Here is a 25,728-nt window from a genome sequence, read left to right on the forward strand (position 1 = left end):
GTCCCCAAGCACATGGTTGCACATGGTTGAAAAGTGAGATTTTATTCTGGGCTTCTATCCAGATCACGCTAAGACTCTCTAGTGTAGTTTATACTCCTGAATAATTAGCTCTCATTGGTGTTTCCCTGCTGCTGCCATCTGTCTGGAGAGCACAGAACCAGCTGTGCCCATGACAGCTGATCTCTAATCTGCTCACTTCCAGGCAGGTGGTGCAGGCCCCATGTTCTGCTGGGACCCAGCGAGCAGTAAGCCAGTGTGATCCCACAGCTCTGGAGCTGGCCTCTGCTTGCCCGAGGAATCACCATGGTAACCAAGGCCCAGCCACCCTTGCACAGTTGGCACTCCAGCAACCCTGTGTAATATGCTGTCTACAGTCGTTGATCCTTCAATGTTTCTCTGTAATGGATGAAAGTGTTTGACTCCTAATAGTACACTCGACCAGGGGTGCCCCAAAGCAACAGCCACAGGATGCAACACCCGACTGTCTGGGCTCTGAGATACCAGCTCTTTGAGTTTGCATACATGCAGCCTCTTCCCAGTAGAAGATAGGAGGAAAGAGTAAAATAATGGGAACTGCATCAGGAAAGGGTACAGTACAGCCACAAATTGTGTCCCGATCCAGCCTTTGTCTAAGACTATCTAGGCTCTGGGCTTACATCCAAATCACTCATTTAGATCCCTCCCTGATGGTGAGTTTCCTCCTGGGGCACCCTGTTGACCTCTCTTGGTAGCTGGTTTTATTTCCCACTCTCCTAATCCATCACACATGTTCTAGTTAATTATTGTAAACTTCAGAGATGATATTTGTGTTCTATTTCTCTTTCTTCCAGAAAGGTCCTTGGCTTCTAGGAAAAAACATAAAGCAGAATCAAATCAATACGTAAGAGATACACTTTGCCTAACTATACACGGCAAGGTTTCTGTGTCCCAGGTTCCTGCTGAGCTGTACATGGATGACACATTCTTTCAGAACAGTGAGTGGGGTACTTGATCTACAGCAACATCACTAAGAGGGACCATTGAAAGCAACAAGGTCTATTTCAGTAGGTACAAAACTTCAGGTACAAAAATACAAAGTCTGGTTATCTCCAGCCCTAGGGAGAAAACTACTTTCAAAGGAAATGGGAGCTTTTCAGCCGGCATCTAAGTTCCATCTGTTATGACATATTTTCCATAGGTTCCAACATGTTTCCTTGAAGAGGAGAGGACAAAGCAGAATTACAGCTATTCCACAGGGAATATCCACCAGCCTCCAGCCTCTGTGAGTTTTACTGGAAGATATAGTATTCCATGTGTGAGTACTATCCATCACAGGATAGGGAAGAATAGTTGAGAATGACTGTGCAGAACTACATGGACCTGCCTCCTCACTCACGTGATGCTGCATGTGTCACCCTTGCCTACATGAGCACAGAAAATATTTCTAACAGGTAGTTTGTCAAATATTTTTTTGTCCTCAAATCTGGTCAAATTCAGAGAATGTAACTGGGCTCCTGTCTGAGATGACTGTCCAAATGTTCTTGGGCATCGCTAGACTGCAGTTGAACTAGGAAAGCAGGCCCATCTCAACCTTTGCCCTCCTGATCCTGACACTTGCCTCTCTCCACTGTTTCTTCCTTAGTAACTAACCCTCATGGACTCCGACTCAGAACCCACATTCCAGGCACTTGCAGTGATTTTCTGTCAAAGTCAGCCTCCAGCGAGGACTAGTTTCTTCACACTGAAAGAAAAATGACTGATCTGGCTAAGTGCTACTCTTCCCAAAAGCCCAAAAGAACACAAAAGGAAAAGAATGAGAATCTGAAAGCTCCCCACTCTCCAGGTTATACTTGCAAATACATAATAAGAATCTCGTTACCTTGGAGAAAAGCAAGTCATCAAGACTGAGAGTTACACAAATTCTATTTCTTCCAAAACTCTGTAGCTTTAATCAAGGCATGCTGACACCAGATGATGCCTGGTTTATGGTACCACTACATTAAATTAAATTAAATGATTAATTTACACTAGATTAAATATTTAACTGTTATGACCACATGGCAGAGTTTGAAATAAAGATTGTTTCAGCAACAGCCCCTGCCTTCAAGGAGCTCATGATCCAGGAGACATATAAGCAAATACTTAAGAGCAGAGTATATCAAGTACCTGCCAACAAGTGCACATAAGGGATTGACGACTAGAACCACAGAGCCTAGGGAGGGTGCAGCCAGGTTTGTGTCCTACTAACACTCTGTGGAAGTACTACTGTCCCTACCACTTGTCTTTTGGTTTTGACAAAAGTGATGACATCCCTGTGATGTGAGAGCTAATCAGCCACATCTAAGAGCACTGGTTAAAAATCCGGTCAAGGCCGGGCACAGTGGCTCACATCTGTAATCCCAGCACTTTGGGAGGCCAAGGTGGGATCACCTGAGGTCAGGAGTTTGAGACCAGCCTGACCAACATGGAGATACCTTGTCTTTACTAAAATCACAAAATTAGCTGGGCATGGTGTTGCATGCCAGTCACTTGAACCCAGGAAGTGGAGGTTGCGGTGAGCCAAGATCATGCCATTGCACTCCAGCCTGGGCAACAAGAGCAAAACTCCATCTCAAAAAAGAAAAAGAAAAAAAACTCAGGTCAAATGCTGCACTAGCGCATGGCCAGAGAAGACGAGGCCCTGGCTGTGGGGCTTCCCCCTGGAGTGCTCCCATCATGCGTGGCAATGCCAGGGGACTATTCCACAAGGGGCCCAGATGATATTCTGTTACCTCACTTTGATCAGAATATCCTAATTTTAAAACTTCGGTTATTTGTTCTTTTTCTGAAAATACTCACTTAAGCACCTAGGAAATATTTTATTGAAAAGAAAAAACACAAAAATGAAGAAATTGTATTGAATCTAGTTGCACTTCGAAACTCACCCTTCTCTGTGAGGCTGAGTTCTCTCTCCTCATTCCAACAGAGAGTAGTCACATGATACCACCTCCTTCCAACTGAAAACCATCCTCTCTCCTTATCTGTGACTACAGTTTACTGTCATTAGACACCTAGCCCTCACAGCAAAAATATCCCTTGGCAGATCAAATGAGATTAACTCATGATCAACATTCTTTCAATGCTGCTTTTAATTGTTCACCAAAGGTGGCCATTGCAACATTAAATTCACCTTTTTCAAGAGTGAATAGATTGCTTTCTTAAACCTTAAAATATTATCTGAGTCATACACATTTACTACTTTAAAGTCCACAGGAGTAAAGACATTCAGAAAAAAGAAAAAAGAAAAAGCCAATCAGAATCAACTATGAGTACAGCCAAAATCTCAATTTATATTCTTGTCAATAACTCTACATGAAAAGAGAAACACACTATCGCATGCTTAGTTTCCTTAATAATACATAAAGAACATTTTCTCATAGAAAGAAAAGTACAGCAGCACCATTTTTAGGAGTACATAATAATATAAAACACCTATGGATAATAGGCAGGGTTGTACAGATGAAGGAATGATCAGCTCTTTCTGAAGGAATGAATTCTGTTCTGGGTTTTAAAGGACAGTCAGCAATTTGCTGGGCAAACAATAGAGACCACTGTTGGCAGCAGAAAAACAAGACAGTGACGTGTGCAAAGTCACTGAGGCAAGAAAACATGTGAAGTGCTTTGGGAGTTTTAAAGAAACTTCATAATGCTCACACATAAGAAAGTCATAAGTGATGACTTTCTTTCTAGAAAAGTAAAGTTTTCTAGTTTGATGTAGTCCTACTTGTCTATTTTTGCTTTTGTTGCCTGAACTTTTGTGGTCATAACCAAAAAATCATTGCCAAAGCCCATGTAAAGGAGCTCATCCCCTATCTTTTGTCCAGGAATTTTACAGCAAGTCTTACACTGAAGTCTTTAATCCATTTTGACTTGATATTTGTGTGTGGTATAAGACAAGAGTTCATTTTCCTTTTTTCGCATGTGGATATCCAGTTCTCATAATAGCATTTATTAAAGAGACTATCCTTTCTCTGTTGAGTATCATTGGTTTCCTTATTGAAAGTGAGTAGTCCTTATATGTTTGGACTTCTTTCTGGACTCACTGTTTTCTGCCATTGGTCTAGGTGTTTGTTTTTATGCCAGCATCATACTCTTTTGATCACTATAACTTTGCAGTATAATTTGAAATCAAGAAGTGCGATGCCTCCAGCTTTGTTCTTCTTGCTCAAGAGTGCTTTGGCTATTTTGGGTCTTTTGTGTTTCATTTGAATTTTAGAATTGTTAAAAATGTCATTGCAATTTTGAATAGGAATGCATTGAATCTGCATACTGCCTTGGGTAGGATGTACATTTTAATCATATTAATTCTTCTAAACTATGGACAAAGGATATATTTCCATTTATTTCTATCTAAAGATTGGGGGAATATATTTCTAAACCATATATCTGATTAGGGGTTAATATCACAAATATATAATAAATGCACACAACTCACTAACAAAAAAAAAAAAAAAATCAAGTGGTTTAAAAATGGGCAAAGGACCTGAATAGACATTTTCTTAAAGAAGACATACAAATGACCAACAAGTATATAAAAAGAAACTCAACATCATTAATCACTAGGAAAATGCAATTCCAAATCATATTACCTCACACTCCTTAGGACGGCTGTTATCAAAAAGACAAAAGATAGCAAGTGTTGATGAGGGTGTGGGAAAAAAAGGGAACCCTTGTACACTATTGGTGGGGCAGTCATTAGGGAAAAGAGAATGGAGATTCCACAAAAAATTAAAAATAGAACTGCCACATGACCCAGTAATCCTTCTGTTGGATATATATCCAAAGGAAATGAAACTAGCTCCTGGTAGAGATACCTGCACTCCCATGTTCATGGCAGCCTTACTCATAATAGCCAAGCTATGGGAACAACCTAAGTGCCATTTGGTGGATTTATGGATTAAAATGTTGGATTTTTGGATTAATATTAAAATTAATATTATATATATATATACACACACGTGCATGTACAGAATAGAATGTCATGCGACCTTTAAAAAGGAGACACTGCCATTTATGACAACATGGATGAACCTGGGAGACATTATGTTAAGTAAAATAAGCCAGACACAGAAAGAAAAATATTGTATAATCTCATTTATATGCGGAATTTTAAAAAGTTAAGTACATAGAAATAGGGATAGGGAGGTAGTTGAAATGGGGAGATGTTAGTCAAAGGATACAAAGTTGCCATTCTGTAGGATGAATGTTTAGAGACCTAATGACTAGCAGGAGGACTCCAGGTGATAATACTGTACTGTATATGGAAGATTTGCTAAGAGAGTAGATTTTAGGTTCTATCACCATAAGAAAAATAAAGTCAACTCTGTGAGGAGATGGGTATGTCAATTTGCTCAACTATAGCAATCATTTCACTATGTATGTGTATAAGCAAATGTCATGCTGTACACTTTAAATACATGCAATTAAAAAAGAAAGATAAAACACAGGCAAGAGCCAGATCATCAAGTTATAGAGGTCATAATGAGCAATGTGGGCTGTATCCTGTATGTTGTTACTTTCTAAACTTCTTTTGAGTTGCATACTGACTTTGAAAATCTAGTGAGAACTATGGATTCTATACCTTGAAAATACATGCATACAAGTTACACACAAACATTTACAAATAATTTAGGAGAATCAGAGACCTCTGAAGTTAAAACCAGTGAAGTATTTCAGGCAGTGAGGTGACAAAGTTACATTTGTCCCTGACTGATTTCTAGTAATAATGCTTAACTGGTTATATTCAGTCCCACACACATCCTTTTTCCCTTCAAATAGCTTTGTCACCTAAAAGAGAGACGTAAACATAGTGTGCAATCTCTAATGGCCATGTGTAACAGTGATTTGTTATTTGGGATATGTAAATTCACAAAATAAAAACTTATACACTAAGAGGTATCTTTCTCTTAAACACTAACAGACACACAAAATATGACCCTGTCCTTTAATTCTGCTGCATACATCTTGAAACTTTTGTCCTTAATTATTATTATCCTCTATAAATATTCATAGACCTCCTAGCAGAGCACTCTTCTAAATCATGTAGATAAAAGGGGAAAAGGGAGTTGGTTCCTGCCTGAAAGAAGTAAAACTTTAGACAGTCTGTAATGCTTTAAATCAGAATCTTTACCCAACCTTAGCTCACAATTATCTCAATTCCTTGACAAAGTTCAGCTGTCATTAAAAAGAAGCTATGACTTACTTTCTAGATGGTTTCTGTTTTCCTGTCGCTTTGTTGTGATTTTTTTTTATTTTGTAATCAGAGGTTTTCCTCTGCCTGTCTTGCATACAGACAGAGCACCAGCTTTCAGCCACAGATACCTGGGCATAGTCACATCCATGTCTCTGCCAAGTTTTAGCCCTGTGTCCTCAGACTAGTCACTTAACTTCCCTGACTCCTATTCTTAGCCCTGGAATAAGTGGATGATAAGACCTATGCTTGTTATTATGTTACTGTGAACATGTATAAAAGTAGTACATATAGTTTTTAATAAAAGAAGACTCCTGATTCATCAATGAAACAGGAAACAGCAATAACAGCAGCAAAAACAACAATGTACCAACAAATGTGCTATGAGTAAGCCATCATCCACCTTTCCTATGGCCATATCACAGCTCTTTTTCCCACTTGAACTCAGAGAATCATTACAGTTCTCAACAGAGGTGTCCAGGCAGACAGTACTCTGATGTAACTGGCCTCAGGTTGAAGATTCTTTGATAGCCTGAGCAACTGATTCAATCAGAAAGCCTCACAACACAGGACAAGCATCAACTGCTTCCCTAAAGTGCACACCCGCTCGGGGATAGGCTTTCCCCTCTTTCTTATTACATTTAGGTTATTGAAAAAGTAATTGTGGTAAGTAATTACTTTTAATGGCAAAAACTGCAATTACTTTTGCACCACCCTAATACCTTTTGTTTATGTAGTGATGTTATCAATTTTTTAAATTAATCAAATTCACTGAGAGAGATATTCTAATTATAATTTCCACAACAATTTTTTCAAAATTATTAAAACAAGAACATAGTCTATTAAGGCCTAAGGCACTCCTGAAGTTTATGCTCTACTGGACCAATTCACAAAGTCAAAAAGAGTCATTATAAACCCATCAGAATTACAGAATTTCCCCAAGCACATAGTTTATCATCTCTGAAAGAATCATTTTTAAATCATCCAAAAGAGACCAAAAAACCATTTTATTAATGAAAAGAACTTTTCAAAGAGGCCCAACCATGACACTTTTATCTGAATACAGGCTGTACATGCTAAGTTGCTCAGTGAAGGACAATTCACTTAGATATCTACTCGGCTTTATGGCATTGTGCATATGGGCTGGCACTGTTTCCATATCTCACAAATACCATCTCACTTGAGATCTGGGACCAAAATACCTCTGTCCCATATAAACAATGCCATAGAACATACTCTCCTGCCCCAGTGCTAACCAAATCTGAGACAATATATTCTCCCTGTTTCTTTATTAACCAATACCGAGAACAAGCAAAACACACTTAGCTACTTGCTCCTTGAAACACTTGCTCGTGGAATATGAGACCGTGAGCCAACCCAATCACTTATTCATTAGGACTAACAGCTTGCTAACTTAATTCACTTTACCACTCTCACCCTACTGTGTCCATCAAAGCACAGTTATTTCATAAACTCTGTCCAATCCAAACCTTAAAAGACGCTCTTTAAAATCTCCCAGACTGGCCTGTGGCCCTATAAATATCCTGCCCTAATTGCTCTTTTTAAGAAACTCCTTGGGCTCCATCAAGAGATGGCTCTGCTTGATCAAGAAGTCTTTCTGTTGGTTTTCTGAGGAGTTATTATACAACCTGGTGAATTTTCACAGTAACCTTCGGAGAGTTAAATGTTTTGAACTATCATCTTAGAGAAGAAAAATTTGAGGTTCTTAGATATTGAGAAACTGACTTGAATTTTATATGCTAAAAAATGGCAGATCGTGGGTTCAAATCAGTCTGTTGAAAAGCAGGAATTCATTCCTTTACCCATTTTTTTTATTCTTTCCACACATATTTATTGAATGCCATTAAACCTTAGCTCACAATGACCAGGCAAAAATAATGTCCTTCTTTATGACACTTAAGTTCTAGTGGACAAAAATTTAATTAATTCTTGTTAATTAAGAATACATAACAATTTGCGGTAATAATAAATGCCATAAAGAATGTAAAGTAGCCAGGTGTGGTGGTTCATGCCTATAATCTCAGCACTTTGGGAGACCAAGGTGGGGAGGATCACTTGAGGTCAGGAGTTCAAGTCTAGCCTGGTCAACTTGGTGAAACCCCATCTCCACTAAAAATACAAAAATTAGCTGTGTGTGGTGGTGCACCCTTGTAATCCCAGCTACTCGGGAGGCTGAGGCAGAAGAATCTCTTGAACCCAGGAGGTGGAGGTTGCAGTGAGCCGAGAATGCGCCACTACACTCAGCCTGGACGACAGCGTGAGACTCCAGCTCACAAAAAAAATATATATATATACACACACACACATATACACACATATATATACATATATGTATATATAAAATAGTATAAAAAGTAGGGAATGAAGAGCTACAATTTTAGATAGAGAAATAGAGAAATCAGGACCTTCTTTGCAGAGATGACACTGGAGCAGATGTGAATGATATGGAGGAACCAGCCATTTGAGGAAACGTTCCCATCAGAGATAACAGAAAATTGAAAGCTTATGAGGCAAAAACAAAGGAACAGAAAGAAGTTAAGTGAGAGGCAGGCAAGGGTCTGATCATGGTGTTTATATTTTCATTTGAGTGGGATCGAAAGCCACAGGAAAATTTTCAGTGGAGACTATCATGATTTAACATCAGTACTATAAATTAGTATAACATTGAATTTATACTTTCATGTGATGTATGGCTAATGTGCAGAGAATTGACCACAGTACAACAAAAGTGAAAACAAAGAGAGGCAGAATGTTGTGCTAGCCCGAGAAGGTAGTAGCAGTAGAAACGGTGAGAAGTGGTCAGATGAGAGACATGCTTTAAAGCAGGGTCATCCGTATTAGAAGATACAACGTATGTGGTGTGGGTGTGAACAAAAGAGAGGCTATCCATCCATATATTGTCTTCAGCTCCAAATCCACTCTCTATTACCCTGCCATGAAACTAGCATGTTTCTCCCTTGCCAATGGGCAGGATGCTAAACTAATCTTCCTCATTACAAGGCGCTGAAGCAGTACTCAGGGAGGAACAGGCTTTTCTCCCTGGCTTTGGTACCTGCTGTCTCGTAGCAGGCTGCTGCCTAATGCACGCAATGCATGTGGCCTCCTCATGGACAGCCACCCTTGCCCTTCAGAGGGCAGCTTCCAAAGGCATTGAGTTCCTGGACAGATGCCCAGCATGGCCTGAGATGCAGTTTCTCCCCTTAGAGAGCTTTTCCTAATACCCCTATGAATGACTTTTCAGCGAGTTCCATCAACACAGCACCTTTGTGAACTTCTCCATCATCCAGGGGACCCCACCACCACCACCACCACCCGCCACCATTTCCTTCAAGGTCTGCATTTCAGCGCTGGCTGTGTGTGTATGTGAGGTGGGCTGGTGGAGGCAAGGGGGAGGATTCCTTACCCAGGTTCTTTTTTCTTTGCATGCTTTGCTTCTGGTCTGAAGATAGTGGCTGCTGGCTCTATCTCCTACTCTGTATGCTTTAGACATCTCTTTACCTCTTAGTAGCTAATCTCTCAATGCTTCAAGAGATTCAATCTCTCAATGCCTGTTATAGCTAATGATTAAACTTTCCCTGTTTAAATCACCAAGCAGTTTCTGTCTCATAACTGGAACCTGATGGACACAAAGGGCATTGAGAATAACTTCTTGGTATTTGGTTAGAGCTAATGGGTAAAAAGTGATGCCATTTTCTGATATGGGGAAGGCTGCTGAGGGAGGAAATCCCGTGTTCTGATCTGGTGAAATTAAATTGAAGTTGCTTATTATTATAAGTAGAGGTTTCAAGTGTAGCTGAAATCTAGGAGGGAAGACAGAGAGCTATAAATTGAAGATCAGCATAGAGATCACATTCAAAGCCACAAAACCGGCTAAGAATTTTTAGGGAAGTGTGCTGAGAAAGGCAGGAAGGTTGCTGAGGATGAAGCCCTGTGCACTCCAACCTTTAGAAACTGGGAGGAAGAGGATGAATAGCAAAGAAATGGAAATGGAGGCAGGGTGCGGTGGCTCACGCCTGTAATCCTAGCACTTTGGGAGGCCGAGGCGGGTGGATCACGAGGTCAGGAGATCAAGACCATCCTGGCTAACACGGTGAAACCCCGTCTCTACTAAAAAATACAAAAAAAAAAAATTAGCCGGGCATGGTGGTGGGCGCCTGTAGTCCCAGCTACTGGGGAGGCTGAGGCAGGAGAATGGCGTGAACCTGGGAGGCGGAGCTTGCAGTGAGCCGAGATCCGGCCACTGCACTCCAGCCGGGGCAACAGAGTGAGACTCCACCTCAAAAAAAAGCAAAAACAACAGCAACAACAAAACAAACGAACAAAGAAATGGAAATGGAATACACAATGAGGTAGGAGAAAACCCAAGAGCAGGAGACATTTTAGTAATTAAATGAGGAAAGTATTTCCATAAAAAGAGATATCTCGACTGCATCCTATCTTACTTTGAGATTGAATAAGGTGAAGACTCAGACTTAACTATTGAATTTTATAATTGATACCATGAATGACCTTGACAAAATTGGTATGGAGTGGGGCATAAAGGAAACTATGGAACTGGGCCAAGGGAATAATGGAAGGTGATGAACTGGAAACAGAATGCAGCTTTGGGAGGCCAAGGGGGGGGGAGCGAATCACCTAACATCAGGAGTTCGAGACCAGCCTGGCCAACATGGTGAAATCTCGTCTCTGCTAAAAATACAGAAATTAGCCAGGTGTGGTGGCTGGCACCTGTAATTCCAGCTCCTCAGGAGGCTGAGGCAGGAGAATCACTTGAACCCAGGAGACAGAGGTTGCAGTGAGTCGAGATCATGCCATTGCACTCCAACCTGGGCAACAAAAGCAAAACTTCTTCTCAAAAATAAAATAAAATAAAATAAAATAAAATAAAATAAAATAAAATAAAATAAAACAAAACAATGCTGGTGTTACTTTCAAGGAGTTTTCTTGTAGAAAACTCATAAAGGGAGGCAGAACAATATCATGGCATTTACTGGAGATGATGGGAGTGGTTTTGTTTAATTAATACTGTATCATTTATGCAGATGTGGGTGGCTCAGCAGAAAGANCAGGAGACAGAGGTTGCAGTGAGTCGAGATCATGCCATTGCACTCCAACCTGGGCAACAAAAGCAAAACTTCTTCTCAAAAATAAAATAAAATAAAATAAAATAAAATAAAATAAAATAAAATAAAATAAAACAAAACAATGCGGGTGTTACTTTCAAGGAGTTTTCTTGTAGAAAACTCATAAAGGGAGGCAGAACAATATCATGGCATTTACTGGAGATGATGGGAGTGGTTTTGTTTAATTAATACTGTATCATTTATGCAGATGTGGGTGGCTCAGCAGAAAGAGAGAAAATGATGGTGCAGGAGGAGTCTGAGGCCACAGTAGCAGAGGCAAAGTCCTGAGTTGACAAGAGAGGATGAGGTCTGTGGAATAAGTACATATTTATATACCAACACTCAAGATTTGGTAGTTTCATAATTTTGGAGCATTTTTATTTCAAAAAAGTATCTGCATTGATCTTTTAGGGTAGTATCCTACATTTAAATATCTTTAAAGGTTTTGTGGTTTTAAAGCATCACAGCAGACAAAACTTATTATATCATGCACTAGAGTTGCTTTGATCATTTGCATTTAGTTCAATAAATCTAAAATGAATATGTGAACACTCATATTTTCGAGAAATTCTGCATGACTTTCCTTGGCAGGCTGGATGTTACTCTCATCATGCCCTTCTGTGAATTTGCTCACAGCACAATTCATGGCATACACATTTTTACTCTGTCAGGTCTTTTTAAAATCATTCAAGGCCAGGTGCGGTGGCTCACACCTGTAATTCCAGCATTTTGGGAGACCGAGGCAGGTGGATCACCTGAGGTCAGGAGTTTGAGATCAGCTTGGCCAACATGGTGAAACCGCATCTCTACTAAAAATACAATAATTAGCCAGGTGTGGTGGCAGGCGCCTGTAATCCTAGCTACTCAGGAGGCTGAGGCAGAAGAATCACTTGAACCTGGGAGGTAGAGGTTGCAGTGAGCCAAGATCGCACCTTTGCACTCCAATCTGGGCAACAGAGCAAGACTCCATCTCAAAAAAAAAAAAAAAGAACATTCAAACAGACCAACTGGATCAAACTTCACTTTGACATGTTTAACATTCTTGATCTTTTAATATCCATAAAAGGCAGAATTAATTTTAATCATCAAATATATCAAAAGTCAGGACTTTGAGAGAAATTCAATGTGTTCACTTATTGATTGTTTACAACTAATTTCAATCTCATATAAAAATTTATTTTTTAAAAAACTTTGCCAGATATTTTTGGGGCAATGTGTCATCTGGGGTGACTTTGCTGATAACAATAGCAGATACAGGATTCATTTTGTGTCCATGATATACCAAGACTGGCCAAAGGGCATCTAAGGCAAAAGACTGGAAACTGACCAATATTTTCAAGAAAGTTGTCTGTATGTGGTTCTTAGCACAACCACCATCTTGGAGATTACTTAATTATAATCTTATAAATGATGTTTATAGTATTTCCAGTACATTATGATATATTACAAATAAAGTGAATTATAAAAATATGTCTCTGAATATATCATTAAAATGTTTCACTTTAAGAAAACACAGTGCATCATTATTGCATTTCTTATTTCCCTGGAAAAACAAAATTTTACTATGAAGCAGCACCTGCCATTTGTGGATTGAAGGCTACTTGGAGGTTCACTGACATTGGGGGGAGAGGGTTTGTATACACACAAAAAAGGCAGTTTCTTCACTCCAGAATCATTCTGGGTACACAGGGCTGACCACTTTACACAAGGGAATTAATAACTATACAAAAGAAACTGTAGTGTTAACAGAGTTTTCCATAATCCCTACAGCCTCTTTCCTGCCCTTGGGCTTAAACTTAACACCAGGAACTGGTAATCAATCTCCAATTTTTACATTTAAGTGGATGCCTCTAACAGCGCCTGATAATAAGGACTTGATGAGAAGAAGCCACTGAGACAGTTGGTAAGAAAAACTAAGGCCTAGCGATCGCTTATTTAGGAATACAGGAATAAGAGGGGAAAACTACACGTGGCCAATAACCTGAACTGCTCAAATGGTAGAAAGAGTACGTTTGGATAGAATTTTCTGAATGAGACAGAAAGACATTGTAGACAGTACTGGTCAATTTTAAACCATTGACAAAATTCAAAATACATGTTTTCTGTAGAACAAGAGGTTAAATGTGAAATATGTTCACAGATTGTGATAAAAATGGAGATGAGGCAGAAATTTAATTTTAGGAAAGTTTGGGAAATAAGGTTGTGAAACTAAATATGCAATAAAAATTTAAATGCAAAGCAAAATTTTGAAGATGGTTGTGATAGGAGGAGAGAGACAATTATTTCAGAACAGATATCTGGCTCTTTCTAGTCTAACTAAGGAAATAGTGACATGGGAGCGGCTCTAAGAGTGGATGGAACATGAGAACAAGAGGCCAGGGAAACCTGCCTTCCTCTTGTCAGAATCATGGAAGAAACATTTTTCTAGACTGAGTGCTGAATGGATCTTATTCTAAAAGGAATGTTAGGATTCGCCAGCAACTTGCCTCCTGGAAAGATAATTTGGCCTCAAGATAATCAAATAGAGTTGCTCTCCTACCTGGGGAAGACCCTGGAGTTGGAGAAGCAATGGCTTTGAGATGATAAGCCACGAGACAGAGAGGAAAATCCATCTCAAGTCCCTTTGTCTACCCAGGGGCATGCGCAGTAGTTGCCTGCTTAGAGAGTTCTTAGCCATGACATTTTAAACCAAAATCCAATAGGCATTGACTCCCATTTTCTGGCACTTAGGCTGTGAAGGAAAATAATACCTTTCTAATTGTTTTTCTTTCTTTTAGAGGTAAACATTTCTCTTGCCTGGCTCTTTTTGTACTAATTCTTTGTTCTTAATATTAAAAGCATTCTCCAAGGATATGTCCAGATGTGAAGTGTTTTCCATTTGCTTTCCCTATAGGTAGTCCCTTGATAGGAGGACTGAACTCTTTCTATGTCTCAGACTGGCTTTTTTCTTTCTAATATTTTAACTTTCTCCATCAGCTCAGTTCTTGCCTATTAAAGTTTCTAAATATATACACATATATATTTAGAAATTTTATATATATAACTAAATATATATATGATATATATATCTTCTAATTTTAAAAATTGTTTATTGTGGTAAATATGCATGACATGAAATCAACCATCTTAGACATTCTTAAGTGTACAGGTTAGTAGTGTGCCCCCATTGTTAAGCACAATGCTATGAAAATAATGGAATTCTGAGAGGCAAAGGACAACTCAGAGAATGGGGTACCCAACTGGGCTGTGGTAAGAGGTGTGCTGTGTTATATAGAATTGAACATCACTGGAGAGGGGGCCTAGATGTCTTTCCAGACCTTCCTGAGGGTGCCAGAAGGCAGGTGTAGACTTTGGCGAGTGTCTACTCCTGACATGTAAGATGACGCTTTCCTGAAAACAGAAGGGAAACTCTTCTGACTCTTCTAAATTCCAAGAGATTCTTTTCTTACTTGACTGAGGGATGAGCTGGAGATCTTTATCCAAAATCTCTGATCAGGTTGCCAGTGGTTACATTTTTGTAACCACAACCTGTCCTCCATGAGATCTGTGGCCCAGATCAACAGCAAAGGGCAGGAATCATTCATTGCTAATGACATAAACTATTAGGACAAACTGCAAATAAAACAAACCATGCTCTCCAGCACCTTCTTACCTCCTGTTCAAAACTGTCTTCTTTGTTTGCTGCCTCCATTGCCCTGTTTTTCAAGAGCAGTCCTGTTTGCTCAGAACTCCTGAGCAAGACTCACACAAGCCCCTCCTGCTCTCAGCTAGCGGTTCTCAGACCTGGGTCTCATTTCCCCAGCAGCTCCTGCTGGGTCTTCAGATTCCCCTGGTTTCCAATCCCCATGGGTGTCCCTTGGCATGTTGCAATCTCTGCCATCCCTGCAGTTCTGCCATCCCTGTGCCCCTTTACCATGGAGCTCTCAGTACCAAGTATTTACAAAATGCTGTAGTTGGCCCCTATAACAAGAAGAGCTTCCTTGTTCCTGCCCCAGTGGGTGTGAGAGTCTTTGGCCTCTGTCTGTCTCATAGAGGAAAGTGGGCAAAATCTATCCAATCAAAGCCACGACAGCGTCCCAAATTCTAACTTCACACCAAAAACCAGTGACTGAGAATGGATTGGCCCAATACCTTCCTTCAGAAAAACTGAATCTTAACCCAACAATCGCGTTTTCATGGCAGCTTCATTGAGGAGGATTTGGGAAGGCAGGAGGGATTCATTAGCACCTCTTGAATCACTTTACAAAAAGTTCATTTCACCTACAAGTGAAACAATCTTTTTATCCTGAATTTAAATGAAGCTGGGGAGGAAGGCAGCGGACTCAATGATCCTGTTACAGGAAAATTAAGGAATAAATAAGAGCATGTACTGTCCCTTTTAATGGGTGCCTGAAGAGATCTTTCTGCCTGGACCTCAAAAATTATTATGCCTGGGTTAAAAATCTGGTAGATATTGATCAAGAGCCAATCTGAGAGTGGTAAGGCTCAGAAAAAAATGTATTTATCTCATTGAAAAGAAAATCACATGTGGGCCGGGCGCGGTGGCTCAAGCCTGTATCCCGCCCTTTGGGAGGCCAGACGGGTGGATCGCAAGTCAGGAGATCGAGACACCTAGCTAACACTGGGGGACACCCGTTCTACTAAAAAACAAAAAACTAGCCGGGCGAGTTGGCGGGCCGCCTGTAAGTCCCAGCTACTCGGGAGGCTGAGGCGGAGAATGGCGTAACCCGGGAGACCGGAGCTTGCCGTGAGCTGAGATCCGCGCCACTGCATCCGCCTGGGCGAAGAGGCGAGACTCCTGTCTCAAAACAAAAAAAAAGAAACGCGCATCAATGTAATTTCTCCCATTTTCTAAAAGTTGCATTTAATTGTGAGACAACAAAGAAGTAATTTAGATTGATGAAGACAGGTAAGTGTTTCAGAAAACACAGAAATATTTTTTCCTGTTTAATAATGTTTAACTTTATAAACGTTTTCCTCTCATTTATTGTCCTTTGTGGTATTTAGTGGTTCTCAGCTTTCTCCAGACATACCTTGCTTTTTATACAAATATTTGGGTAATAGTTTTACCATTCTAGAAATAAAACTTTACAGATAATTTTTACCATTTTCGGCATGAAATGTATATGCTTTCTAACTAATATGTAAACATGCCTACATTTATCTTTTCTATAATGTTCTCAGCTGAATATAAATGAAGTAATGAAAGAAAGTTATCAATACTAGTATACAATTCCGTGTGTAAATGCTTAGGATCATCAGTAAAGAGACAATGAGTGAGTCTTCATGCTGACACCGTATGTATATACCCTGATACAACAGCTACAATCTGCATTACAGGCATGTGTGTCTATTTTAATGTCATAAATGGCATTGCTACTTATGTCCATTTCCAAACGGACTGAACAACCTCTTGGTAAAGTTCAGAGAAACAAGTAAAATCTTTCTCATCCATGATAGTTGCTTTCCAGAATATTCAGCGAATTAAGCTACACAAAAAAATACTATGTGTTTATGAAATGGGTAAAACCTGGTAACTGCTCTGATTGTTTTGCTGGCACTTCTTATATCTATAGGGCTTTCAAACAGAGAGGTCAAGACCTGAAGTTCTTTTTGGTACGGACAATTGTGTGCAGGCAGGATGTCTATTCCTTGGCCTCCCACCACCAAATGCTAATACTATGCTCTCTTATAATGGTGATATCAGAAAATGGTCCTAGAGGCCGTGTCACCTCCATCCACTGAGGTTCATTCTGTATTTGATTAAAGACAAAGAAAGGAACAATAAACTTTTTCTATTTATTCCGTAAATACTGATGAAAAGTATTTTATATATGAATATCTGGCATTTCTATATTTTTGAGTACATTTCTAATAAGCCTTTTTATATCTGTATGAAATAACATCAGTGTTAACGTTAACATTATATACAGTATTATACAGAGATTACATTCTTTTGGATTACCTGACCTGCAACATAATATAAATCTGGAGAAGAGTATGATATAACTAAAAGGTAATGAATTCTAATGAATACTTTTATTTAAATATTTTTATAAAATTTCTTCTTTTACGTATTATAGGTGTTATAATTTTCTTAAAACCTATCAGGGGTTTATAATTGTCTTATAAATTTTTAGTGCAAAATGAGAAAGAAAAAATGCTAAAAAACAAATGGGAAAAAAGGCAAGAAAGAAAATAAATATTACTTTTTTATGAGGACATTTAAAAGAATATATAAAACAGAAAATATATGGAAACAAGTCATGTTTGAACTATGCTGCTACTTCTGCTTCCTCAAATTAATTTCTGTGGCTCACTAATTTTAGTTGTCACAGAAATTCACAGAGGTGTTTCTTATTCATCTGAGGAATTTGTGGATCCACAGAGTGACAATAAGTTAAGAAAAACTTTTAAATCCTGAAGATATATCTTGATGAAAAAAAGTTCCCTTAATTCATTATATTATTCTATTCATGTTACTAATTACTCTGGGTTTTCTGAAGCATTAAATATGAAACTGGATCAGATCCTGGAAAAATTTTAAGGAGATAAAATATTGAAGATAGTAGAGTATGGGCAGGAGGTAAAAAAAAACCCAAAAGCAAAATCCACAAGCCAATGTATCAACCTAGCCAGTAATGGAAGTTCTTGAAATAAAGTCAGTTTAACATGCCACATGTCACAAGTCATTAATACAATTTTACAGAAAGTAACTCAGAATTTGGAAAGAAAATCCAAATTATTTTATTATTATGACTTTAAACTTTTATTTTAAGTTCGGGGGAACATGTGCAGGTTTGTTACATATGTAAACATGTGTCATGGGAGTTTGTTGTACAGATTATTTCATCCTAAAGTATTAAGTCTAGTACCCATTAGTTATTTTTCCTATATTTTAAAGGATTATACTTTTATTACTTTTGAGTACATTTATTTATCCATTCTTCAAATATTCAGAAAACCTTCTTCATGCAACCTAATCTCACAGAGTCTAAATTAATGGTTTTGCTATATACTTCTCAAAAGTTCTCTTTTAAAAACATAGTTTTCATTTATTTAAAAATATATAATTTTAACCTGGAAACCATCATTCTCAACAAACTAACACAAGAACAGAAAACCAAACACCGCATGTTCTCACTCATAAGTGGGAGTCGAACAATGAGAACATATGGACACAGGGAGGGGAACATCACACACTGGGCCCTGTCCAGGGGTGGGGGGAGGGGGAGCATTAGGAGAAATACCTAATGTAGATGGGTTGATAGGTGCAGCAAACCACCATGGCACGTGTAAACCTATGTAACAAATCTGCACATTCTGCACATGTACCCCAGAACTTAAGGTATAATTTAAAATACATATCTATAATTTTAACGGTGGAAGGGAGCTCTAAAGATTTCAGTATAACTTTCTGTCCTCCCTAAAAATCTTAATTAACTGTGGCCCAGGACATCTAGAAATTCTCTCAAAAAACAGAAGACAAAAAAATTTTAATCACTTCCCTTGGGAACTCATTTTAATGCCTACCAGTACATTGGTCAAGAATATTTTCTAAATTACAGTTTCACCATTATGTAGATATGTCCAGTAAGCTTTTAAATGATTTTTGGAGCAACAGTGCAATTGGTGATATTGAGGAAATTGATCCCCATGTCGTGAAATGACCTTTCACAGGACAAATCTAGAAAACCTTGTTAAAACAGAAGGCCACACGTTCTCTGTCTCTTGATTTCTAGACAGAAGACTTCCCACCAGAGTTATGATACCCTAGAAAAATGTTTAACTATTCTCTCCACTTATCAGTTTTCATCAGGGTGTGAGATGAATGGGACATCTAACCTGGTTAGCCAAGGAGAGTTTGTGTCTTTGGAGCTGGGCAGTGGCCAGGATTTACTTACCTAAGTTGAAGTGGGATGAAAATAACTAAAGGGCTGAGTTCCGTCCAAAACCTAAGAAAAGATCATGCTTCAAACAGAGGAAATTAGAATGAGCTAATGAAACTCTAAAATTCTTAAGACTTATGTTGCTTTAATGGGCCACGCAGACATCCTGTATTGGAAAATAATGTAATATTGCAACTCCAGGTGGAATCAACATCACTGGTCTTTGTATGGGCATCACTCAGAGACGGCAGGGATCCCATAAGGACTACAATGAAGGCTCTGACGTTTCATAGTTCTTTCGTTTTGTGTAGATCAGGGCATGGTTTTGATTAAGTAGTGAAATACCATTCTTACCTCCCCATACCGATTTTTATTCCCAATATAAAGGAAGCAAATATGAATACTGTAGTTTGTGGCTAACGGCACAAAACACAATTCCATAAGTCAATTATCTTTTGCTTAAACCAATGACTTCCCCCAAATACAAAGAGAAGCAAATCATAGCAGCTAATCGCTGTTACACTCAAGAAGATTTCGTTATAAAATGCAATCGTGCTGTTACAGGTATTAGAGTGCGTCACAACATTCAGGTAATAGATCCTAAAGAACTGGTAGGGAAGGAAACAAACAAGGATGACCCCTATAAAAAGTAGGTTTTTCAGCTGAGCCCAGAACTCCTGGTGGGATAGTAAGGAGTGGCGTAGCTTCTGCACCATCAACATAATGATGAAGACCTGGAAGACCAAGAGAATCACAGCAATGGCTATGACAAAAATGATTATCATATAGTTGATGACTTTCACATACGTGTAAGCAAGCTCTTTGTGAAATTTAAAACAGTGCTTCTCATTGTATTCCTCGTGAATTCCATACCGGGAGACAACCAGGGGTACCACAATGACAATCACCAGCGTCCACAGGCCAGCACTGGCAGCCACAGCATGCAGTTTTCTGTAGAACTCCACTTTGTCTTTGCGCTTGAAGAAGATGAGGTACCTGGTGACCAGGATCACCACATAGAACAGGAACGTGAGATACATGTGGATGTGCAGCATGGCACTCACGAATCTGCAGAAGGGCAACCCAAATATCCAAGTCTGCTTGATGAGGTAGGTCAAGCGAAATGGCACTGTCAGCAGAAAAACGCTGTGGACCACCACCAAGTTAATGACCGCCATGGTGGTCACTGACCGGGTGTTCATTTTCACCAGCAGGAATAGAATGGAAATGACACCCACCAGCCCTCCAATGAGCACTATGAAGTAGAGGCTGATTAAGTGGGATGTCACTATAGGATTGCAAGAGGAATTCCTGGAGGTATTGTGGCCAGGCATACTTGGGAAGTCACCTGGAGGAGACAAAGCACCAGAGTAACTGACAAGCTTTCAGAACTTTGTTCCTATCTCTTTTCTAGCACTGACAATGTGACTTTGTCATTTATCTGCTTACATGATATAAACTTTCCATGCTTTAAGAATGAAGATTATGCCCTATGAATGTTTGCATACCCTAAACCTAAAGCACAGTAAGCCATTGATTCTTACTCTTTAATAGGAATAAAAATTGAATTTTAATCTTCAAGTTGCCCCCCAGAGATGTGTATGTAGATAAGACAATTTACATAAAACTTCAGGAGGATTGCAGACCATCTGGAGCTGATACTTGGATACTAGTACTACAGTAACCCTTTAAAAAGTTGTAAGATGGATAGAAAGATCGATGGATTCATGAAGTATACAATTTTTTTTCTTATGGGCATGATTGTAATTCTCTAATTCTTTCTTACTTATTAGCAAATAACCCAAGAATATTCATACTTAATTCATTTAGAATACTGATTAATTTGACCAAAAATATCATCTAAGTCAAGGCAGCAGCAAGCAATAGGAAGGTTTACCTGAATTTCTCATTATAATTATGTTATCATCCAGCAGTGAGGCCTTGCTAAGCCTTCCCATGGGCCCCACTGAAAATATAGCATGTCTCCCAATCTCTCATCTACTCTCAAATGCCTTGAAAATTCATGACAGAGCCATTGTCATTTATCCCCTGGACTCCTGAAAGATCCGCTCCACAAATACAATCAGTCCTTTCTAATTCATTCTCCATATTCTTATTCATTGCTTGCTATAAAAGATTTAGTAATCTTTTAATTTCATGAGAAAGTCATGTCAGTTTCCTATCTAAATCCCTTCAATGGCTTCCCATCTCTTCTAAGATAAAGATTGATAGCCTTACATGTCTGGAATGTTCTGGGTTACAGTGGCAAAATCTGATCCCTTGAGACAAGATTCAAGAAATAATCAAGAGATGAAATTGGCAGGCTTTAATGGATTTGATCTGGGGAAATGAGGCAAAATGAAGTGTCTTGATACTCTCAGATTTTTGACTTGAACAATCGTATTATTAGAGGTATGTCTACTGATACCAGGGAGACTAAGATTTGAGAAAGAACTCAAATCTTAGTGAGAAAGAGCACTCACTCCCTGACCTCTGTAACACATATGTAATTATTCTTATTCATTTATTGAATGTCTCTTTGTATAATGGAATATTACCCAGCAATAAAACTAACCAACTTCTGATACACACAATACTGATGAATCTCAAAAACATTACACTAAATCATGTATTCTCAATGGGGTGACAGCACCTTGTAAAGGGCAAAACATTTTGAGGTGTGAAAAAAAATCTTACTCTGTATAAAGCACAGGTGTATACACAGTACATAGACATATAGATATATCTGTGGTAGCAAAATTTCATTAAGTGGGGAGAGACAATTAGGGAAAAATACTCATTAGAGGGACCATAACAAACACAAAAAGTTGAGAAACATTACTAAATAAAAGGTGCCAGCCACCAAGATTATATATTGTACGGTATCTTTTTCTAGAAAAAAACAAAACTAATGTGACAAAAAGCAAATCAGTTAGCCCAAGGTCCAGGTTGTCGGGGAAAGGATTAGTTTCTGTTTTATATCATGTTGGTTACCATTGTAGTTATTCATCAAAGCTCATTGAATTGTATACTTAAAATTGATTATTTTTATTGCATATAACATATACCTCAATGAAACTTAAAAAAAAAAAAAAGATAATAATAACCCAACTTCAGGGAGCCTTCTGCATTTGTGGGCATGGAATACAATTTCAAGGAACTGTGACTCACTTAACTGAACATTATTTTTTTGTTGGCTCTGCAATAGCTGTCTCATGTTACACTGTGTATTTCATCCGTAGGCTGAAATCTCTCTACTTGCCTTTTATTATCCCCTGTAGAAAAGTAGTTTTATCAAGGAGACATGAAATTATATTGTGTTCACATGTGAGTCAAGAATGAATGTGCCACCATAAGTTCTGCTCACCATTTCCTTTGGCTATTGGCCTAGTAGGATTGAGTCCTAATTGAAGAAAGTAAAGTAAGTAGCACATCACTTGTCCCAACTCCTCTTTCTTATTATAAACTGCCATAATCGTTGCCAGATAACAGAAACACATGTTAAATATCTTCCATGTTTCAGGACTACACTACATCCTTGCCTGTACTTTGTCTTATTTAATTTAACCCTTACAACAGTTCTATGAATCGTGTAATGTATTATTATACTGAATTTTAGATGACAAAACTGAGCCCTAGCAGGATAAGTCATGTGATCAAGGTGTCCAAAGCACACACACACTCCCCAAAACTTTATTATACATTACAGAGAAGCATTGTGACTCTCCTAAGTCCAAGTTTCTAAATTGTAATACAAGAAGGAAAGGAGGCCACGGAAATTTGGTTCTACTCACATGGCTGTATGCCAATATATCTTGAAAGGTGATTTTCTCTCTTTTTTGATATCTTACTTTCCCATTCCCTTTACTTGGCTTATAGTCAATCCCATATGTTAGTTCACTCAATATCCACCTGAACCTTTTCTGGACTGCTTTTCTGTACAGAATTTTTGCATCTACAGTGCTTGTATGTGCCTTAGTTTCTGCTAGTCTGTTGCACTATTGCAAAACTTGGAGGCAAAAGTGAAGTAAATGAGGGATGTCAAATGTGCAGAGAGATTAGACTAGAGGTGTCTAATCTTTTGGCTTCCTTGGGCCACATTGGGGAAGAAGAAGAATTTTGTTGGGCCATATAAAAAATGCACCACCAACAACTAATGAGCTAAAAAAAAAAAGTTTTAAAAAAATCTCATAATGTTCTAAGACAGTTTACAAATTTGTGTTGGGCTACGTTCAAAGCTGTCCTGGACTGCATGTGGCCCATGGGCCGCAAGGTGGATAACCTTGGATTAGACCATTTGACAAGACAGTGGTAGGTTTATCTGGTTTCTCTGGGACTGCTATAACAGAATCCTGGATTTCAAATACTAATATGATATATTACACATAATTTCAATCATATTTTACATTAAATGTAAATAGATTAAACAGTCCAATTAAAAAATAAAGGTTGTTACACTGAATTAAAGAAACAGGATCCAGCTACATGGGTTTTAAGAAAGACATTATAAATACAGGAATTATAATAAAAGTGATATATTCATTATGAAATGTCCTCTTTGTTTCAAATAACGATTCTTCTTTGAGATCAACTTTTGACACACTCAAGCTTTTTTGTTTATGTGTACTTCATATGTTTTCCCTTTTTCTTGCGATCTTTATGATTACTACATTTAAAATGTGTGTTTTGTAAATAGAAATTTTGACTCTTCCTTAAAATGCTATAAATTCAGAGCATTTTAATTCCATTTACACACTCCCTTCTTCTCTCTTATAGTTTTCATACTTTTTATTTCTATGTGTCTAATTAAACCCCACACAATATTATTGTATTGTATCATTAACATTCAATCCCTAGTCATTTATTTTTGTCCATTTAGTTTTCTTAACCATTGATTTTTATGTCTTCTTGAATTTCTGTGTTTCCATTGGATATAACGTTCCTTCTGCTGAAGAACTCCCATTTTAAATTTCTTTCAGTACAGATTTCTTAGGGATAAATTCTCTCAGCTTTTGTACGTGTGTGTCTGAAAGTGTTTTCATTTCATTTTTATTTTTAGGATATATTTGCAAGGCATAAAAGCCAAGGTTGGCATTTCCTTTCAGTACTTAAAGATGTTATTACACTGTCTCCTGCCTTTCATCATTGAGACTTCAGTTGTCAATAGTGTCATTGCTTCTACTAAGGTTGCATGTCTTTTTCTTTCCTTCTTTCTTTTTAAGAAAGATTTTTTTGCACTTTTGCCTGTGTCTTTTTCTTCCTCCTCCTCTCTCCTCTCCTCCTCCTCTCTCACTACTACTACTTCTTCTTCTTTTCTTCTTCTTCTTCTTTCTTCTTCTTCTTCTTCTTCTTCCTCTTCTGTTTATACTGTTTGGGGTTCTTAAATTTATAGGTTAATGTCTTTGTCACTTTTGGAAAATAATCAGTTTTATCCCTCTAAATATTGTTTTGTCCCAATCTGTTATCTCCTCTTAAAGTTCAGTTATAGTTATGTTAGACATTTTAACTGCTTCCCTTCTGTCTCTACTTTTTTCTGAATTTTACATACATTTCATCCATCTCTTCTTCCCTTTCTCCATTTGGATATATCCTTTTTTTTTTTTTTTTTTTTCAAAGAGCCTTGCTCTGTCACCCAGGCTGGAGTGCAGTGGCACAATCTCGGCTCACTGCAACCTCCTCCTCCCAGGTTCAAGCAGTTATCCTGTCTCAGTCTCCTGAGTAACTGGGATTATAGGTCTCCATCACCATGCCCGGCTAATGTTTGTATTTTCAGTAGAGACGGTTTTCACCATGTTGGTCAGGTTGGTCTCGAACTCCTGACCTCAAGTGATCCACCCGCCTCAGCCTCCCAAAGTGCTGAGATTATAGGCATGAGCCATCATGCCTGGTCTGGATATATTCTTGTTTAGTGCTTTTATCTTTGGTTGTTTCTATTCTGCTGTTAAACCAACTAGAGTTCTTCATATCAGACATGAAATACTTTCAGTTCTATACTGTGTCAGTCTTATACATTCTACCTTGTGAAATTTTCTCATCTATTTCATTTTCTTCACCTTTTCCTTTAATTTCTTAAATACTTTAACCATAGTTATTTCAAAAGGCTCGTCAAGAACATTTGTAGATATATTTCTATTATCTGTTTTTTCCTCTTGGTTTTTCATTATGTAATCTTATCCTTTGATATATCTAGTAATTTACTAATAAGTTCTGTATATTTTTCTTAAAAAAGGTAGTGGTTCCAAGTAATGTTCTTTTTCTTGAGAGGGGTCATCCTTTCTACCACTATACTAACATTATTTTGAGTCAAGCCTTGTTTGCAGTTCTAGTAAGGCTTAGTGTACTTCTGGGTCTCCTTAGCCCCCTTTGTAATTTCAACTACAGTCAACAGTCTTATCTCTGACCTCTTTTTCTGATGAATGTGGCCTGACTTCAAATCCTGGTCTTACAAAACTGCTGACATTTTGCTATATTTTCAGATGTTTTAAGG

The 25,728-nt window shown here is 38.3% G+C and overlaps 1 protein-coding gene and 1 long non-coding RNA gene across 9 annotated transcripts in view; one reads left to right on the forward strand and one right to left on the reverse strand.

Annotated features, from left to right (window-relative positions):
• Positions 1 to 2,338, forward strand: part of LOC108520699 (uncharacterized) — a 91,902-nt gene extending 89,564 nt beyond the window's left edge. Inside the window, exons 6-7 of one of the 3 annotated variants that reach the window (XR_001882981.1) lie at positions 831 to 1,430; positions 1,622 to 2,338. This is a non-coding gene — a long non-coding RNA (uncharacterized LOC108520699). Of the gene's footprint in view, positions 1 to 830 lie in introns of all 3 variants that reach the window. The other 2 variants (XR_001882980.1, XR_001882979.1) reach the window with 2 other exon arrangements.
• A 14,813-nt stretch (positions 2,339 to 17,151) lies between these two features.
• The window catches only part of GPR141 (G protein-coupled receptor 141), a 60,381-nt gene continuing 51,804 nt past the window's right edge, over positions 17,152 to 25,728 (reverse strand). For 4 of the 6 annotated variants that reach the window (XM_017860175.1, XM_017860176.1, XM_017860178.1 and 1 more), the window contains one exon: positions 17,152 to 20,589. In XM_017860175.1, the coding sequence (XP_017715664.1) occupies positions 19,658 to 20,575 (918 nt within the window). In that variant the 5' untranslated portion in view covers positions 20,576 to 20,589 and the 3' untranslated portion in view covers positions 17,152 to 19,657. The remainder of the gene's footprint in view (positions 20,590 to 25,728) is intronic. The other 2 variants (XM_017860181.1, XM_017860180.1) reach the window with 1 other exon arrangement.

This window comes from Rhinopithecus bieti, unplaced genomic scaffold (genome assembly GCF_001698545.2).
Source record: "Rhinopithecus bieti isolate Rb0 unplaced genomic scaffold, ASM169854v2 scaffold_51732, whole genome shotgun sequence".
Classification (NCBI taxonomy): Eukaryota; Metazoa; Chordata; class Mammalia; order Primates; family Cercopithecidae; genus Rhinopithecus; species Rhinopithecus bieti.